A 16,794-nucleotide genomic window follows, 5' to 3' on the forward strand; every position below is an offset into this window, starting at 1 on the left:
TACGTGCAAATTCATACTGCGATTGAGTAGCCCCTATCCACCATATTTGGTAGCAGAAGCATTTTGAATTTCATATTTTTCATGATTTTAGAATATGTATTTATATATTTATACATATGTATTATACCTATATCTATACATCTATATTTATTACACATACACACATATACACACACTCAAATTCACATACAAAATGAGACATTTTGGGACTGGGATCTAACTCTAAACACGAAGTTCCTTTGTGTGCAGGGTGCATCATGTCCATGTAGGGCACAGACGATGTTGCATGGCATGTCAGACCTTGCATTTGGCAGCCACTCATCATATACGATCAGGTGCAGGATGTCTCATGTCAGGGCTCGAAAACCTCAGAGCTTGGAGGTTGGAGAGATGGCTTCACAGTAATAACATTTATTATTCTTATGTAGGACCAGAGTTCAAATCCCAGCATCCAAGCAACACCATCTTCTAGCCTCTGTAGACATCTGTGCTCAGATGCACACACATTCAAATGCACATTCATATAACTTAAAAATCGTTTTTAAAATTTCGAGAGTCTGAAAAAATGAGAATTTATTTTAAAGACATGCAACCTGTAGTACTTTCTGAAATCTTGAAGTTCCTTATTTTCAGTATTATTAACAGTGTTAAGTCCTCTTTAACACCAGAAGACCAAGGATAGACCTCCCCTCCGTCTGGTTTCTTAAGTTTAATTTTCATATTACAGTTCAAACAATTATGTAATTTATTTTGCAAACACATTTTTATAAAAGTTTAATATTCTGCAATTGCTTCTCTATAAAGAAATTTATAGTAGTCCCAGCCTGTGTAGAAGAATCATATTCACATTCAGTGTTTTGGTAGTGCTAAACTATTTTTCTAATCTTATAAACTGATGTTATAAAGAGATTAGACTTTCCATTATGTTACTAGGAAATGCTATAGAATACACATATAATGACTAGATATCCAATATAGTCAGAAGCAACTCATTCTGCTAATTTATGATAATCATAAATTAGGTCTGCAGTAAAGCATTTTGAATTTTAGTAGAATGAGCTAGCCTTGCCATACAGCAATGGCACATTGTAAGTAGACAATAGCAAAATCTCTGTGTCTGTCTCTAAGTGTCCAGTTCTATCAAAAAAATAGAATAACAATACTAAAGTATAGTGATGCTGGTAATGTTCCAAAATTGACTCTTGAGCTATGTCGATCTTGTGAGCCTGGGACAGTCTGTAGACATCTTGGGATCATATGATCTGAGAGTTGGAAGTGAGCTTACAGTGGCTTACACCTTCAGTTTGGACCCATTCTCGTCAGAAGCGGCCAGGACAGGGCTAGCCTGAGATGCTGCATGTCTGCTCCTCGCGTCCATCCGCAGCAGTTGTCAGGACTGCAGCTGGGTGCATGAGACGGACGTCATGGCATATTTCTTAGATAAATCAGCCATATTTTGTACAGAATTTCTTTTTTTGTGTGGTTTGGGGATTTAACTCAGGCCTTATGTGTACTAGACAAGCATTCAACACCGAATCACATCGTCAGCTCTTTAGACTTTCTTTTTAAATTATGGACAAACTGTGGGTTTGTAACTATACGACTTAGCACAGTTCAGTCACATTGCAGTGGTCTTACTTGCATCTGTTCAGATTTGTGTTTTAATTGGAGTAAAAGTTTTTAAAGTTTGCCTAGACCTTGCTGCCCACCTGGGTGATATTGAAACAGTCAATATAACAGAGTCAGTCAAATATAACAGAAACAGTCAAAATAACAGAGTATTATTTTGGAGGTAAAATATCTATATAGGTGGAAGGAATTGCAAGAAAGTGCAGTTATGTTTCAGGAATAAACCTTGAAGAGACTGAGCGGTATAATCATGTTCAGAGCAGAGCAGTAGTTCATGGCCTGCAAACATGCTGACGTCATGCGATTAGATGGTACCACTCCTGTACCTGTGGCGTGATGAGAACAACCTTACCTACTTCACATGCATTACGTTAACAACTAGGGGTCTGATAGGGATTACAGGTAGAACGACAGTTAAAGGACACAATAAAAACCAGAGTTTAATTGCTATTAATGGCTGATTGTTCAAATTTAGACATGCATTCCAATTATGCCTGACTGCCATCGCCTCCCCCTCAGCAGCAAGCATTTACTCTGTGTCTCTGTCCTGTGGAGTTCAAAGCCTCGAGAATACTTAAGTAGTAGAATTCAGCAGCACAAATTTCTCTTCTGTGTCATACAATAAAATCATTTTTACAAATGAGTAAAACAGATGTACAAAATTATTTCTAAATTCTTCTATCTAGTAACTGAACTGAAATCCGCATCATATCGAAACTCATTCCAGGGGTGGTGACATATGCCTGGTATCCCAGCACTTAGGAGGCTGAGGCAGAAGGATTGCTAATTTGAGAGTCCTGCCAGAAGTACATGAGATGCTGGCTTAAAAAATTTAAAACTAAAATGAAAACCAAGCAGAATCCAAACTCATATTACCGTCTCAAAAATGAGCCCCCGGGTCTCCTTTTTGAAGATTTAAGCCACTGTCCTAAAATACTGGTGTCCCTTGCCATATGCTAGCATGGGGACAGTTAAACACAGGTTCTCTTTCTGTCCCTCAGTTGCTCTGTCATGTGATGATTTGAAGATGTGAATAAAGGCTTAGAATGTGGCAGGACCCGACCGGGGATTGCTCAAGGATATTTGTCACTTGTTTTAGGGACAGCGTCTGTGGCGGTTGCGGGTCTCCTTGCAGCTCTTCGGATAACGAAGAACAAGCTCTCTGATCAGACAGTGCTGTTCCAGGGAGCGGGAGAGGTATCTGCCCTGTGTGCTGTTTACTGCATCCTAACTAACACGTGGCTGTCTGTAGCCCTGGTCTTACACCAGGTCTCATGTGCTCTCACAGTTATAGAACAGCTACAGACTGAAGATTCTCTAAGTTTTAATGCATCTTACATTATTGTAGGAGACTTTGGAAATGTAAAAACATTTTTACAGTTTTAAATTCAAGAGATTATCAAATGTTACCCTTGTCTTTGTTTTTCATGGTTAAGGCCTAATGCACAATGAAATTTCCGATGTGTCTTGATACAACAGCCTCAGTGTATTTAAGTTAATATGCCTGTTCCCCACTGTCATAGACCAGAGTATTCACAGTGACACAACAGCCCAACCTGTACACACATAACTGTAAATGTTTTTGAGGAAAATCATTTTGCATTAAAGATACATCCAAGCTATTCAACAGTATAACCAAGACATTTGAAATCATTGTAAGAAAATTGCATAAGGCCAAACTGTATAGTTTTTTGAAATAATTGTTAGTACTCATTTAAAAGAAGAAAGCTAATTCACCTCACAAACAATAAAATGTTAAGTTTTTGTAAGAAAACTTTCAGATGTCTCTAGAGTTAAAGTTCAAAAATGAGAAAATACCATGGCTAGACAGTCATTTTGAGAAAATGAAATTAAACTTAATATCCTTATAAACAAAATAAGATGTTCCGTGGGTAGAAATGTGTATACTGTGTTTTCATGTAAACACAAGACCTAGAGCTACGGTGAGCATGTTAAAGCATTGAGAGTAAATCACAGATTCACTTCCAAACAGATGACAGCCCGGCCCACGTAACAGCCCTGATACGCAAGGGCTTGTTTTCTAGATTGTTGCTTGATGCCTTTCTTTTGGTAAGGCCCTCTGTATTTCCAGAAGGTTCCAGTGACTGGCACAGGTCAGTTCTTAAGTCTCAGCAGAAAGAGCAATGTTCCTGGCTGGATGACTCACGGGCCTTGGCTTGTTCCAGAAAACGTGAGGTCTGTGGCATTTCACAGATTATTGCAGACTTCATCAAATTCTAAATAAGATGATTTCTTTAATACTGGGAGAAATTCTGCAATACTTTGCCTAAATGAGAGTAAATAAATGCTGGGTGATATATATTTAATTTTAGTTTTATGCTGTTGTCTAATTAGTCAAGATCCCATCCAGACGAGCAGGCTTCCTCAGTCCTGACATGCGCCATGCGCTCCAGTGAGCCGGGCTGACTGGGTGATTGTGTTAAGGTACTATTTTCTTGACTAGGATCTGACATTTCGGGTGTCACTGGCACATCTGTGCTGACTAGCAAACTGTACCATAGTGGTTGTGCTGTAATTAAAAGGAGTTAATGGTGGTCATTTTGCATACCCAGATGTGACAAGAGTGCTTAGCTCCTTGTATGAATTAATGACTAAACTGCTGAAACTCAGTGGACAGAGCTGTTGTGAAGTTCCTTACTAATGGACAAAATGGGACATTGAGTAATCCTTGATAAGATAAGTGGCACAAGTTTTGGAATCTTTATTTTTATGCCTTCTTTTTCAGGCTGCCTTGGGAATTGCTCACCTGATTGTTATGGCGATGGAAAAGGAAGGGTTATCAAAGGAGAAAGCTAGAAAAAAGATATGGTTGGTTGACTCCAAAGGATTGATAGTTAAGGTAAGAAAAAAGTCACTACGTATGCCTGTCCTAATGATCAGTCCACAGACTGCCCGTTGTTCTCACTGCCCCTGTATACATTATACACGCACCTGTATACCTGTGAATGTACACACCCACATGTGTAAACACACACACCCCACACATACACATTCCATGCCACACACGCGCGCACGCACGCACGTGTGCCTTGCTATTCAGGTTTAGTAATAATGCTCCTGAATAAAGAAGAAAACTGTCTCAGGAACGCCTTCCATTTCTGAGTAGAATCCTCACGACTGATCCAGACTCCTGGATCATCTGTCTACTAGAACTGGTTCAGTTTTTTCATGGAGGAAGTTGGATGCAGACTCGGACATGGTGAACTCTGGGAAGAGCTGTCTGTTACACTCAGCCAGTTTGGAAGGAAGGAGAGAGAGGGCTTCCCACTTCCCTGCTACTTTGCCTCAGTTCTTGAAGTCTTGGGAGGGATTTTCATGGGAAAGGCGTTCACCCATGGGCTGTTGGAATGAGCCCAGTTTTATGGTGACAGAAAGGCCTTACCTGTGTGATTCTTGTGAAAACTTAGTAGGGACAGTTAAGTAACCTGGCAGCGGTGCTACTGTTGCTGCCTGGCGTGTCACTTTTTAAAAAAAATAACTGCTCTGAAGTACACCTAACCCCCTTTTGTGTGATGATTGACCAAAGATAGTTGTGTCTTCTGCTGCACAGCATATAAATGATTTGAATGAGTCTTAAGTTTATCCAGAGCTTTGGAAAGTTTATACTACTGAGCCAGTAGTTTTTATTTTAGGAAGTCTGTCCTGGAATTAGCATGTATACATTATTTTAGATGTGGGGATATTATTAAGATAATATTTGCAGTAGTGATGTTTAATCATGTATTAATTTTAATCTTTATACTTCTAAATTATAATTGTCAAATAGATTGTGGAATAGCCCCAAGTATAATAAGAATGTTTAAAACTGTTTTCAAAGAGCATTAAATAACATATTAAATGATTTGGCATGTCAGGTAAAAAGAAACTGTATTCTTTATACGGTACGTGATTTAAATATATGATGTCCAATAGGCACAGAAGACAAATCTCAACCGCACTGGACTGTCCAGTGCTCTGACTGCAGTTGTTATTTTATGATGCTGCCGTCTAAGCCCGGGGCTTCCCATGTCCTAGGCAAACGCTGCACTACTGAGCTACACCCTTGCTCCTAAAACCAACTTTTTTTGTAGGGCCTTTTTGTATATTCCAAGTTTTTAACAATTGTAATTCTTAAATGTCAGAAAAATGTTTAAAATTTGCGTAATTGATAAATTTTGTCTTAAAGAAAGAGAAAGTGTATGTATAGCCATTAATTTAAAGGTGTTGAGTGTAGCTTACTTTTTCGAGTTAGAGTCTCTGTAGCCCTGGATGGCCTGGACCTCATTATGTAGACCAGGCTGGCCTCCATCTCTCAGAGGCCTGCTTGCCTCTGCCTCCTGAGTGCTGGGATTAAAGGCATGCACACCATGCCTTGCCACCAGCAAGTCTAAGTTTTCTAAGACTTGTTGCTTCTATGAATCAGAATGCTTATAAGCAATTATATACCATGGTTACATGACCAATGCTGCAGTTGGGAAATAATGTTCACGGAATGAAAGTTTCCGCCAATCAGCTGTTCTGGATTCTAGTAAGTACGTAATAAGGTACTTGATTTCAGGGTGCTCACAGCATAAGGTTAAACGTCAAGTTACCATTACTTAGAGAGAGTAAAGCACTGTTACGGAAGTATCATGGCGCATGAGGGAGATGTGGAGGTAAGGAAGACTGAGGCATTCCCCCAGCACAGGCCTTTCCGAGGCTAAGTTGACAAGGAAGAGTTTGGAATTACTATGGAGTCTCCAGAGACCTGAAATTCCCCTGAACATGAAACCGAAAGGAAAGTGTGGTGACAGGCCATGGAGAGTCCTGGCAGAAGCTGAGGGTCCTGTGTCCCCTCCTGATCTTCAATCACACACATAACTAGTTCACACCTGATAGTAGTTCACTGAGCAAATGAATGAGCACCTTTCTGGTGATGACACGGCACGCATCTTCCTCTGTGGTAAGACATCGAGTGTTAGAGTGGAAAGGAACCACATGGCCAGTGACACAGGTGACACATGGCATGTGAATCCTAAAGAGTGAGCAGAGGCACTTGCTTTCTCAGTCATCCTGAGGGCATTGTGAAGGATGCTTTGAGAGGAGGTATGGTGAGGAAAAAAAACTAGAAATAATCCACAAAAAATATCAGAGGTTTGAGTGGGAGAGGCTTGATTCCGTAGATGTTCGCAAGGAAGGACTAGAAGAGGTGCAGGGTAGAGAGCAGTCTGCTGGCCTCCCAAGATGTCTAGGTGTAAAGAGAAGAAGGAAAAGCTAGTGTGAGGGGACTCAGTGAGACGGGTTCACACAAGGCAAGCTCAGGATCCCTGTGGAGACTGCAGTGGAAGTATCTTGTCAGCCATTGGCGATCCAGGACTGACCTTGAGGATAAGATCAGAGCTGAAAAGAGGAATGAAGGGACAATTGTTTGATGTCACATTAAGCAGCTACATAAATCATGTTATCTCGGGAATGTATAGCATTCAGAGCCCACATAGTAGGAGTTCGTGAGTGACATTTTAATGTGAAATCCACACAAGCATGCATAGCTATTAGCATAATTTTAACATAGGTCTGCTGAGCTGAAGCTCTCGGTTCTGTGGACTGCAGTCCTAGGAATGATGGCAGTTGTTGGTTAGACCCAGCCAGCAATGCTTTCTTCATGTCCTTCACCTGCCAGTGTTAAAAGGTGTGTGTGTGTGTGTTGTACTTGCTAAGATAAAGATATGTTTTAAAAGACTGTTGTATACTTATAGTTAGCTTGTACACTATTTAATATAAAACAGACATTCTAAGTTTCAAATAATCAATGCTTCATGCCATTAAACAGCTAAAAATCTTGTATTGATTTTTCCTGGGATATATGCTAGAAAGTTAGCATACTCTTGCCTTCTAATTTAAATGATTCTTTTGCATGCTGGTTTTCATGTTGAGTTAGTCCTTACATATCTCCTGAGAGTCAGTAATAGTTTTATTAGTTTATAATGGGCCTGTTTATAATATATTAAAAGAATCATAAAATTTAAAGTAGAATACTTTTGAAACTCCTTCCTACCATTTGCCTGTAGCCATATGTGCAGGAGTTTATGCTATAGAATGTCATTAATATATAATATATAACTCATATTTAATGAATTATACACACACACACACACACACAAGTACTAGTATAGTTGGGATCAATTACTAGGTTAGTGATGATCTTCAAATACCCTACTTTAGTACTTTATAGTAAGAACTAATTTCTATCAGTTTAATCACCTAAATTAATACATTTTAGTATAAATAATCCAGTACTTACTAAATGTACATGTCTATAAAAATCTTCCCAGATAACAACAAGAAATAATAATGTGAGGAACAGGCCTGCCAGCAAGCAGTTTCTCACAGTGTTACCTGCTGAGTGTTGCCAGAGTGGATCAGAGAGCACAACACAGACTGGCCACACCCAGCCCATCCCTTAAGTGGCTTTTGCTAATGAGCCAGCCCAGTGCTTAGAACAGTAAGCTCAGAGTGCACTGTGGATTTGCATTCCTATAGCAGGCTGGGCTGAGGTGCCTTGGCCTCAGCTTTATTTTCTTCTATTGTAAGTAATTTACTTCACTGTGCTTTTCTATTTACAGTTACTTAGCTCCTGTAGAAAAGAGAAGAGAGTGAACACAGGCCTGCTCTGTGCTTCATGATAGCTGGGATAACTTTATTTTTTCTTTTTGGAAAAAAAAAATATGTTCAGGGCTAGGAACTCCGAGGTGTGTAGCATTTCTTTTCCCCTGTTCTGTCAGAATCTGAGAATGGTCCTGTACCACTCAGCAGGGGTGACACTTTCCATGGCTCTGAGGGACTTCGTAGCTTAGAAACAAGTATCCAGTTTGACTACTTTCTTCCTTTTCAATTCAAATAAAAGATGACCTGTGCATTTGTAGGTATTCATAAGAATAACACTGTTCAATTATATGCATGTGTTTTTTTGTAACAGAAAATAATGACTATTGATATTTAACATGCAGAATTAGTATTGGTGGTGTTCACTTCCTACAGCCTTATAGCTTAGGTATATTTGAAAAAGCATGTTTAATCTGATTGCATCTTCTTGCATCACAAAATAGGGGTTTGGGGGATTAAAGAGGCAACCTGACAAAGAAATTTCTAACTATTCCCAATATGTTTGGTACAGGGACAGAAGGAAGAAACGAATGGGGGGGTGGGGGTAAGGAAGAAAAGGAAGGAGGCAGGCTATCAAATTTGGGTTTTCTGGATAAACAGATGTCTATGAACACTACGCTAAAAGAAGGGGAAAGGTAACTATTCCTGAAAGGGGAGAAATGGGTGTGGCAAGAGAGTAAGTAGGGCATGAGTACATGTGTGTGCATGTGTGCAAAAGCAACATGACAGTAAAAGACTGGAAACCCCTCCTACCAAAGGCTGATGTGTAACAATATATGCAGAAAAAATGCCTATCATAATACAGAAAGCTCAATCTGCTCGACACAGACACAGGCACCACTGGGCACATATGTGCATATATGCCTACACACACTCACACATATATCACATGTATGTGCTTACATGCTCACACATATATACATGCTCACACATATATCACATGTATGTGCTTACATGCTCACACATATATATACATATGCACATATACACATATACCACACATGTGTATACTCATACATTATATATTATATATACACACATACCTACATAACGACACACACACACAAACATACACACTTCTTTGCTGAGGAATGCCATCTTTATTAAACAACTGTCTTATTTCTACCATGTCTGTGTATCCTTGGTCCAACTCAGGACCTGGAAATCCCATCTGGGGCCCCCAAGACTCCACTATCTGCCTATAGCAAGGGAAAAAAGGAAAAAAAGAGATGTTTTGTATATACAGGTATAACTAACATAGGAGTATGTTTTGGGTGGGAGGAAGAAAGAAAACTTCAGAAACTTAGAGTAGAAAAGTTACAGGCAACAGCTGCAGTAGACAGGGCTTCCCCACCCTGGCTGTTTCTTTAAATTCCATCAAACCAACCGCGAAAGTGGCATGGAAAACACTCAGCATATTAGTTTTTGCCTCTAGGATCTGCTTGTGTCCAGTGCAGCCCTTCAGCAATGCTAATATCACTGTTCCGTGCCTCCTGGCTGTCTTTCAGTGTTCAGTCAGCATCTGTAAGTCACACCAGGAAAAGAATCCGTGAGGACTGGGCTGCGGGAGATTGATGCGTCTTACTAGTTAGAGAGTTACAGTACATTCTGCCAAGTTCTGCCATCCATAGCCAAGACCTGCCAGTGCTTTCTTTCTGTGATTAATAAAGTAAGATGTCTGCAATAAAACACACATCTTTCCATTTTCATGGAGCTAAGCGACAGACTTATTTAAAGCTGTACACTGGAGCAGTTCGGAGATGTTCAGTTGGTGTTGATGGTTACTATGACTTGCTTCGCTGTCTATGGAAATCAGAGGTTCCAAGTACATAGATGTTTTCATTAATTTCAGGTTGATTTCACAACAGTATTACCAGAAATCTGTGATGACAAACTTATGTGTTCATTTCTTCTTGTCTGAATGTATCATTTTATAGTTTTCCGAAAACTTATGTCGTGAAGAAGCATATCTGATAGGGTTATGACTAATCATTTAGAAATCGGATGCTCAAGACCAGCTAGTCTTTCCTCATGACTTGGGAGGGAAGCTGGGGCAGGATTGAAAGAGGGGAAATCTTGGGGACAGACGGGAGAGGAACCTCTCACTCAGGCGTCCATCTGAAGCCTCTCATTGGCAAGCAAGACTGCTGCCCAGTGGTGAGCTGCTTACAGCCTTGTCCCGAATGAACTCTAGTTTTCTAAGAATCTTACAAGAAGCCCTCGGTACTGGAAAAAGACGTATACAGAACTCGTTCAGTCCAAGAGTTCTCTGATTGTATTGTATCAGGTTGTCACTTGTCTAACCCTGGAGCCACTCTAGAACCTCACTTATCAAAGAGAACATGAAAAATATAACTTGAGAGCCACTAGAAGGTATATATGCTTAACTGTAACGCAACTGCAGCTCTTACCTTTAAGAGTCCATGCCTGGGTGTGTGGTTTCTCTTGGGGAAGACCACATCATGCTCCATGGTATGTCTTTCTTTCTAAGCCCCTATTTTTCTCCCAGCATTCAGGCTTAAACTTATAAAACATGTTTAATAACGTTTCTAAGTATGGGCCAGTGTAATAGCTCAACAGGTAACGCCACTTGCAATGCAAGTTTGGGGACCCCAGTTCAATCCCCAGAGTCCATATAGTATTGGAAGGGGAAAACCAACTCTCACAAGTTTTTTTTGGCCTTCACACATGTACTGTAAGTAGCACACATATTACCCCCAACATATAATAATAATAATAATAATAATAATAATAATAATAATAATAATAATTTTTAAAAATAAAATTAAATCTCCAATTTTGCTCCAAATTGATGAGTTCTGAAATTCCTTTCTATATCGATGCCATGAATCCTGGTTTGGGCCCAATTGAAGAGTCCCTAAAAGATGAAAGGACCTGATCAGACTGCTAAAAAGCAACAGTGTGGAACTGTGTCTCTGTTCCCAGAACACTCTAAAATGTTTTGAAAAGGGCACATGAGGCCTTCCTCAGGGATAGAGTTAGAGCTGAGTCAGTCCTGGAAGCCAGGCTGGGAGTCTGTTTTTCCTTAGGTTATTGCTGTTTTGTTTATTCTCTCAGTTTTGGAAAAAGCTCAAATCTAGTTTATCTGTTTTTGGCCATCATCAAAGATCCAGCCAACTCATAGGTGGAGAAAGCAAGATGTGGGAGAGGGTCAGAGGGCTCAGAGCCCTGCAGTGGGGAGAGGCGGGTGCACCACGGCCCAGTTGTACCGCTGCTGAGCTCAAAGCTCGTCTCCATCCTCCTCTGCTCCTACATCCTGTGAAAGCTTTAAAAGTACCAGGAATTCACCATATATCAACATGTCTCCTGCTCTTCAGTAATGTCCTAGACAACAGACTATCACAAGCTGTTAACATATTGGCTGCGGTTTGTGGACATGAGGACAATACCGTAGATCACAACTAGATGTTTTTTGTGCCATCTTGCACAGCCTATTGTGCTGTATTACAAGATGTGCCTAACATTAGATTATGACATTTCAGACTATTCAGGAAGCTATTCCAAGTTTTGTTTTTCAGTTTTCTGGTCCATATTTAATATAACCCAACTCTTTTACAGGTTATTTTTAGCAATAACAATTTATACTAGTTTGAGTATGGTTAGCTAAGCTACTCTCAAACATCACTTCTAAGAATTTTTTTAGTTTTCCTTTCATATACACATGGTTACTTCTTGGTTTGTGAATAAAAAAAAGGAGGGGGAATCGATTTCTATTTTTATCTAGTTTATCGGCAGCTTATGTAAAGCTATATACCTGAAGCAGTTTGCGAGCCTTTGCTGAGGTACTGCTGCCTGTCTGTAAGTGGACGATCCGCTGGGTACCTCAAGAGAACACTGACTTAGGTCCTCTGCCACCTTCAATGCTGGCTGCCTGTCCTTTTGACTAAGGACATCTTTTACCTTGAGGTAAAAGATGGAAGATGACATCCGAGTGATCAGAGTTGGTGCTCCTTGTTTGCAAGGGATAAACATCGGCCTGGGAGGACAGATTACAATCACAAGGCTTTCTAGCTGGGAATGGAAAAGATGCTATAACTAAACATCTGTTTTTATGTACAAAAATTATTTAAGGTCACGATACAATATTGAACAAGAAAATTGCAACAAGGAATTTGAGAATAAAGGCTTACACAAAATATAACATAAATATGTAAAATAACATGGTAGAATTTACATTATTGCCAACTTTTAAAAATTTTGTAGACACAGTTCGGTTGTTGTTCTCACCAGGCTATCTCTGTGTAGCCCATGCTGGCCGCCAACTTGTACCTTACTCTCCTGCATCGTGAGGTGGCAGACATGCTCCGTCATGCCCACGTTCTTGGGGGTAGATATTTTATTACTTAAAGATAAGTACTTGTTAGGACAAAGTCTCCTTGATGTTGTTTTCATATATCCAAATTAAGAAACTCCTCTTTAAGAGAAACTGTGCCAGGAGACCTGCAGGCGTGGTAGAGAGGCAGGGGGATCATCTGGCAGGGTAGACAGACATGGACTCTGGCTGTGCTGGGATCAAGATGCTCCCCAGCCACCTCTGCCAGCCACTGAGGGGCGGGCGGTGCCGTCGTGCCGTGCCTCATTCCCCACTAAGGACACCATTGAGTAACTGGTGGGATGGGAAGTTCCCATCCTTCCGTCCGTCCGTCCAGAACGTACCGATGTTATTCCTGACTGCAAAGAAGCGAGGGAGAGCAGCCTTCACGTTGAAGGTGAAGCCTGTATATAGTACAGACTAAATGGAAATGCTATCCTTAAAAATGGGAAATAGAAACAAACGGTTAAAACAAAACAAAGTAAAAAACCAAAACAACCCAAGGTCCAGGAGGATGAATGTTGAGAGACAGACTTTTCTAGCACCTCATGGGAAGGTTCCCAGTATTTGGACATAGAGTGACGCAGCATCGGTCTGGGCTCCAACAGTGAGGCGCGGCATTTTCCCAGTATCTTCAGGCCCTGAGATCCACCCCAGCTCTGCGCTATGTAATAAATCAATAGGTATTTAAGTACAACATCTAAACACTTTCCTAAACATTTTAATATTTTCATTTTACACTGGAAATATTAAAACTGGCATCTGAAGGTGCCAGTAGGCAGATGGTTCGTTGCTTAGTTCTCTCAGTGGAGCCATTTCCTTGGCATCCTTAAGGACTACAACATTCCTGGATGTCTGAGCTTAGGAATCTGTTTTTCTCTGTTAGAAAAGGTGGTACACTTAGATAGGTTCCCTTAAGTGTAGAGACTTCCAAAAAGGCAAATCCCTGAGATGGAGGCTCAGTTTTTATGATGCAGATTTGCACTAGGAAAGGCCTCTGTCCACACTGCCAGTGCAAGGACTCTGTCTCACCTACAAACAGGAGTTGACCCACATAATAGTTGGCTACTACCTGCTGCTTAGCACCCATCTGTGGCAGGTCTGCCTCTCTGGTCTCCCATGCTGTCCCCACCTCAGCCAGAATACTATGACCACCTGTTTCCAGAGGAGCCCTGTGACTCCCACGTCATTGTGTGCATTGCTCACAGTCTCTGTGTGTAGTGAGGGTGCATCCATTTAACCACTGATGTGTTTAATGCAGACACTCTGCACAGACATGCATGCTGAGGAATGCGGTGGATATAAGCTTGGTCTTTGACCTTGAGCACAGGGGTCAGGTTGAGAGCTACGTGGAGTTCTGTAGCATTTGTCTTTTAGGGCCACAGAACATAGGCTGGTTTCTTGCTTTTATAGCTGCAACTGAGGATGCATTTCTGGAGAATAGTAAGCCAAAATTGTATCGTGTTTTGTTTAGAAATCTTGCAGCTGAGTTACTTTCCCAGGAAATATGCCTTCCCAAGCCAGAATTTTATTTGGTATCTCTAACCATGAATTTTAGTTCACATAGCTTTCAGAAATTGTTCAGAAATGATTTAGATATTAAAAACTATAACTACTAAATGATTCCAAATTTTGTTGTTGCTGGTTTTTTTTTTTCCATGACAAGAAGTACATTTCTCTTTCTAATAAGGCAAGATGATATTTGCCACCACCTACCAGGAAGGGAGCTGAGGAGGAAGAACAATCGTTAAAGCATTGATTTTATTAAATAAAGAGGAGCCGTCCATTCCTAAAGTCATTAGGAGTAATGTTAGGTTAGAAAATGGCACCATACAGAGTCAGTATCAAAGCTGCTTCAGTGGTGCAGCCTGATGCCGTGTTCTCCGTAATGGCGGCATCGTGATAACACAACAGTGGCTTTTTTTCTCTCTGGGTCAGAGCGGGCAGCGCCGTTGCTCTTTGCAGTGAGGCTCTTAACTTCTTCAGCGTGGGTCCACCTCTGCCTCATACTGTTCATGTCAGTGCCCAGCAGCAGACCAAAAGTAACAGCAAAGGTCCAAGGGGCGGGTGGATGCACTAGCTCTACTCGAGGCTGAGGGGACAGCTGTATATTCCAGTCCAGAGACAGGCAAGGAAAAGGCATACCCCAACTTGATGGTTCCCCTCAGGATCTTTCAGTGTTCCTATGCAGAACAGTGCTCACGCTCCAGCGTTCTCCCCTGGAGCACAGTGCTGGATGTTGTGTTTGTTGTAAGATGCACTTTGTGCTTGGATTCTGAGCACATTTAATGCAGGCTGGGGTAAGCCATGCTATTTTACAGGCAGGTGTAATGAGAATTATTTCTAACTGGGGATGGGTTCATTGAGCTATAACTCCATGGCTTTATATCATCTACTTTTTGTGGACAGATCTGCAGAGCCACACAGCGGAGAGTACAGACACAGGAAGGGAGGATGGGATTGGGAATGACTGCGTTACTACGTCTCTAACTCATTTGAGAGACATTCTTTGTTATAGCAAATGTCTACTTTTTCCTAAAACCTATCATTCGGCTCCTTGGTTCTTTCTGTGCCTATAGATGTGCTACCTAATGCTTGTGCTGGAGCTGTGCAAATGAAGTTAACCCTCTGTCAGGTTAACAGGGTGCTCGAGAGCAGTCGATAGGAGCACCCCAAAGGACCCCACATTTTATAAGAACTGTAAAATTGTCAGTATTGTCAAGGGTTTTTTAATGTTATTAAAAAGCAATTTAAAATCTTGCAACAAACACAAAAGAAACATTTGGAACTAGCCTCTGTGTACTACTTGTTGTCAGTTTGAAGTTAATGTATTGGCGTTGGAGACCTAGCTCAACAGTGAGGCTGAAACCACCTTGTGTTACTGGAAGGAAAGAGTCAGTCTGTTCATGAATAGGAATTAAGACTGGAATCGTTTGATAGCTACACTTTTAATACCTAAATTTTCTCAGGTGTTTGAAACAGGATTCTGTTTCCAATACCAAAGAAGTTTCTGTAGATTGAGTTCTTTTAGATATAAGATTAACCGTAAAACACACTAAGTACATAGTTTTATGAACAACTTGATAGTTCCTGATAAAAGTAGAAGTTGGAATACTTTTTCAAGTAAACGCAATGGCTAAGAATATGGGTCAAAATACCCGGCTGGACATTGCTGCTCTCCCTGCAGGGGGTGTGAAGTGGGAGCTGTAGGTTTGATTGTAAATGAGCAAAGGAGGTTTGTTTTCATGGTGTCTCAGATGGAGCACGTGTCGATACGGGAGCAGGAAAGGAGGAGGAAGCTTCCTGGAATGCAGCAGTAACCAGTGGGGTGCTCTCTTTTTGGGAAGCTACCCAACCAATGTCACATTTATAGTGCAAAGCAGTGGCACCCCAACCGCAGTTTGTAGCAGGCTAGGATAAAATGTTCCAAAATTACAACGGCTTGGAATTGCATACTGTCCTCTTCACAGGAGCTTTTGTCACAGCTGATAATGTCCCAGTGCTTCCCATGCTTCTGTTGCGCCTTTAGCCCCTGGTGACCTGATGAACTGTAGGTTCCTGCTCTACTTGTTGACAGAGAAGGAAACAAGAAGAAAGAGTTCATATGTTTCACATTTTCTAAGATTCTTTATTGGTTTTAAAAGGAAATACAATTAGACTGCAGAGATGGCTCAGTGGGTAAAGTGCCTGCCACACAATCATGTGGACCTGAGTTCAAACCCCCACAACCCACATAAAGCTCGTCTGTAAATCTAGCAATTCATACAGCAAGATGGGAAGTGAGTCAACTCACCTGAGTTATGGGCTATACAGCGGTGAAGAGGGACTCTGTCTTAAACAAGGCTGAAGATGAGGACCAGCAGCTAAAACTGTATTTGACCCCTCCATACATAGAGTATTATTAGTTCATACTTAATGCATGAACTCATACATATGTCTATATACACATGTACACACCCATGCACACACTCACTCACACACGCATGTGCACATACTTTAAAAGCATGGAGATTGCACGAGCTTCAGGTCTGATGGTTTGCATTCAGTCTAGCATCCAGCATTTGGAAACTGCTCTTCCAGGGCAGTTCTGTGCTGTAGTGGAAAGGCAGCTGCAGCCAATCCCTGTCAAAGTCTCTGAACCTGTGTCCTCATATGTACAATAACAACTAATGTACATGGCCTGTAACTCA

General features: G+C 41.0%; 1 protein-coding gene across 1 annotated transcript in view; it reads left to right on the forward strand.

The window, feature by feature from the left end:
* The window catches only part of Me1 (malic enzyme 1), a 116,479-nt gene that overhangs the window by 82,050 nt on the left and 17,635 nt on the right, over nucleotides 1–16,794 (forward strand). The window contains exons 8-9 of the mRNA XM_052187704.1: nucleotides 2,729–2,826; nucleotides 4,376–4,489. Coding sequence (XP_052043664.1) covers nucleotides 2,729–2,826; nucleotides 4,376–4,489 — 212 coding nt within the window. The remainder of the gene's footprint in view (nucleotides 1–2,728; nucleotides 2,827–4,375; nucleotides 4,490–16,794) is intronic.

This window comes from Apodemus sylvaticus, chromosome 7 (genome assembly GCF_947179515.1).
Source record: "Apodemus sylvaticus chromosome 7, mApoSyl1.1, whole genome shotgun sequence".
NCBI lineage: Eukaryota > Metazoa > Chordata > Mammalia > Rodentia > Muridae > Apodemus > Apodemus sylvaticus.